General features: G+C 43.9%; 1 protein-coding gene across 1 annotated transcript in view; it reads right to left on the minus strand.

Annotated features, from left to right (window-relative positions):
* Positions 1-1,062, minus strand: part of LOC119411198 (transcription cofactor HES-6) — a 2,987-nt gene extending 1,925 nt beyond the window's left edge. The window contains exons 1-3 of the mRNA XM_037678129.1: positions 732-1,062; positions 497-583; positions 342-423 (exon numbers count right to left, since the gene is read on the minus strand). Coding sequence (XP_037534057.1) covers positions 342-423; positions 497-583; positions 732-818 — 256 coding nt within the window. The 5' untranslated portion in view covers positions 819-1,062. The remainder of the gene's footprint in view (positions 1-341; positions 424-496; positions 584-731) is intronic.
* Positions 1,063-2,273: the final 1,211 nt, after the last annotated feature.

The following is a 2,273-nucleotide window of genomic DNA, read 5'->3' on the forward strand; positions in this document are numbered from 1 at the left end:
TGAAAACAGCTGGTTAGACTCATGATGAAAACAGCTGGTTAGACTCATGATGAAAACAGCTGGTTAGACTCATGATGCAAACAGCTGGTTAGACTCATGATGAAAACAGTTGGAAATTATAGGAGGACAGAGAAGAAGGGCTCCAGGTCTGTTTTGTTTTGGGTTCCATGATGATAACTGTCTGTGAAAGCCTTCTGCATCCCCTCATTCTTCTCTTTAACAGTTTAGTTTGAACTTGTATGAATTAAAATGGCTCAGGTTCAGGTTTCCTGCTGTCGAGGCAGATGATTTTGAATGGGTTGTTTTATTTTGGTCAATGAACTGCTGCTCTGCGCTCTGACCTTGGGTCCTGTTCTGTAGGATCTCATCCACCTTCTTCACGGTCATCTCCAGAACCTCCGCATTCTCCATCTTCGAGTGAAGCTGTGGGGGGACAGTCCAGTTAGACCCGTCAGAACCACGGTGCAGAACCCAGGAGGTGCGCGCTGGTACTCACGTCTGTGTCCGCCAGCAGAGCGCGCAGCTCCTGCAGACTCTCGTTGATGCGAGCTCTCCTCTTCTTCTCCACCAGAGGTTTCCTGGTCTGCAGAGACACACAGAGCACACAGCTTACACCTAGGACTCGATCTCCTCTCTAATGAATTATTAAAAACCAAACAGGGTCCCGCTCCGTGGACGCGCCCTGACAAGTGCGTCCCAGTGCGTCCACAGTGTCCCCATCACTCCATCACCTTCCTGTCCGCTCCCTGGACCCCGCAATGGGGCTCGTCTTCCTCCAAGCAGAGTTCGGCGTTGCTGGGCCGAGTAGAGGGGGCCATGTTGCCGCGTCCTGAGCCTTCTAGGGAGGGGGCAGCTGGCAAACGGAACCGGTTCCAGTCCGCAGGAAAGAAGCAATAATCTTCCAACTGCAAGGGAGCCGCGCTGCTGGCGCTGAGGCGGTTGTTGGTATTTATAGGGGGGTATTACCATGTGAATAAAGGCTGAGCAGCTCGCGCTGGGGGCCAACAGAGCGCACACGGCCCGAGCCAATGAGAGCCCGGCTCCTTTGTCTATGGTCAGCCCGGGTCTGAGCCTGGAGGAGCTGGACCAGCTTCCAACTCACAATGTGTTGGTTTCAGGGCACGGCTGCTTCACGTTGAGCTGCAGGCAGACCAAACAGCAGCTGCGTCATGGTGTGGACACAAAATCCACCCATAAATAACTCCACAGAGACAAGCGGGAAGAGCTCTGCAGCTCTCAATCACTGGTTAAGATTCATGACTTTTTATTTCCATCATTTTTACTATGTACGATATTATCAGCATGATATCAGTATCGTCGAAATTAGCAATAAAGTTAAATATCGGACATCGGCCATTTCATCAAAATAACTCACTGATATAAAAGACTTCGGTTTTAAGTACATTTTTAATTTAAGAAACTGTCAAGTAGATTTATTAATGCACTACTACTTGTGCTTTTCACTTGTCGCTTGTGAACAGGTTAAGATTTGTGAACATTTACAAATTTGCATTGTTCCAGTGTTGTCATTGTGTTAGAGAGTAAATGTCATGAATAAATTTGACATTAAACATAATACAAGTTAAAGTGTTACATACTTTTCAACCCCTTTTTGTCATCTGCATTTGGTAGCAGGACAAATTGACAAAGACCATGTAGAATAATGTATTTTAAATACACAGCAGAGAAAGCTATGTAGTCTCTGTAAGTAGGTCTAGGGAAAAAATATCAGAATCGATTATCGGCCAAAAAGTTTTAACATATTGAATATCGGCCAAAAATCCAATATCGTGCATCCCTAATTTTTACTCCTCCTGTACATGAAAACACATGAATATTAGTCATTTTTCACACAATGTGTCTCACTGCTATTATTGTTCAACTCCCACATCCATATGTAACTTTAGAGTTTATTCATCCAAACTGGAACTTAAGGATCTTTTTTAAGGAACTCAATGAAAAATATGAAATAAACAGGTTATCCAAAACTATATGAAAAGATGCAGTTTGAAAGAGTTTACCCTGGCTGTTTTCCAGCTATATTCATCGGCATTTCTAAAGTGCAGGTACACACTCAATGTAAACAAAACACTTGGCTGAATTTGCTGAAAAATGGAGAAGCCTGAGTCACATGACCATCATCAAGATGAACCTGGTTACCTACAAGATTACCTACTCTGTAGATAAACAAAAAATGGCAGAATTGGACACATAGAATCTTAAAAAAGATGATTAGCTGGAAATATAAGCCTGAATTGGTTCCAAAACTAAAA

The sequence above is a fragment of the Nematolebias whitei genome, chromosome 6, assembly GCF_014905685.2.
Source record: "Nematolebias whitei isolate Nwh7 chromosome 6, NemWhi1, whole genome shotgun sequence".
NCBI lineage: Eukaryota > Metazoa > Chordata > Actinopteri > Cyprinodontiformes > Rivulidae > Nematolebias > Nematolebias whitei.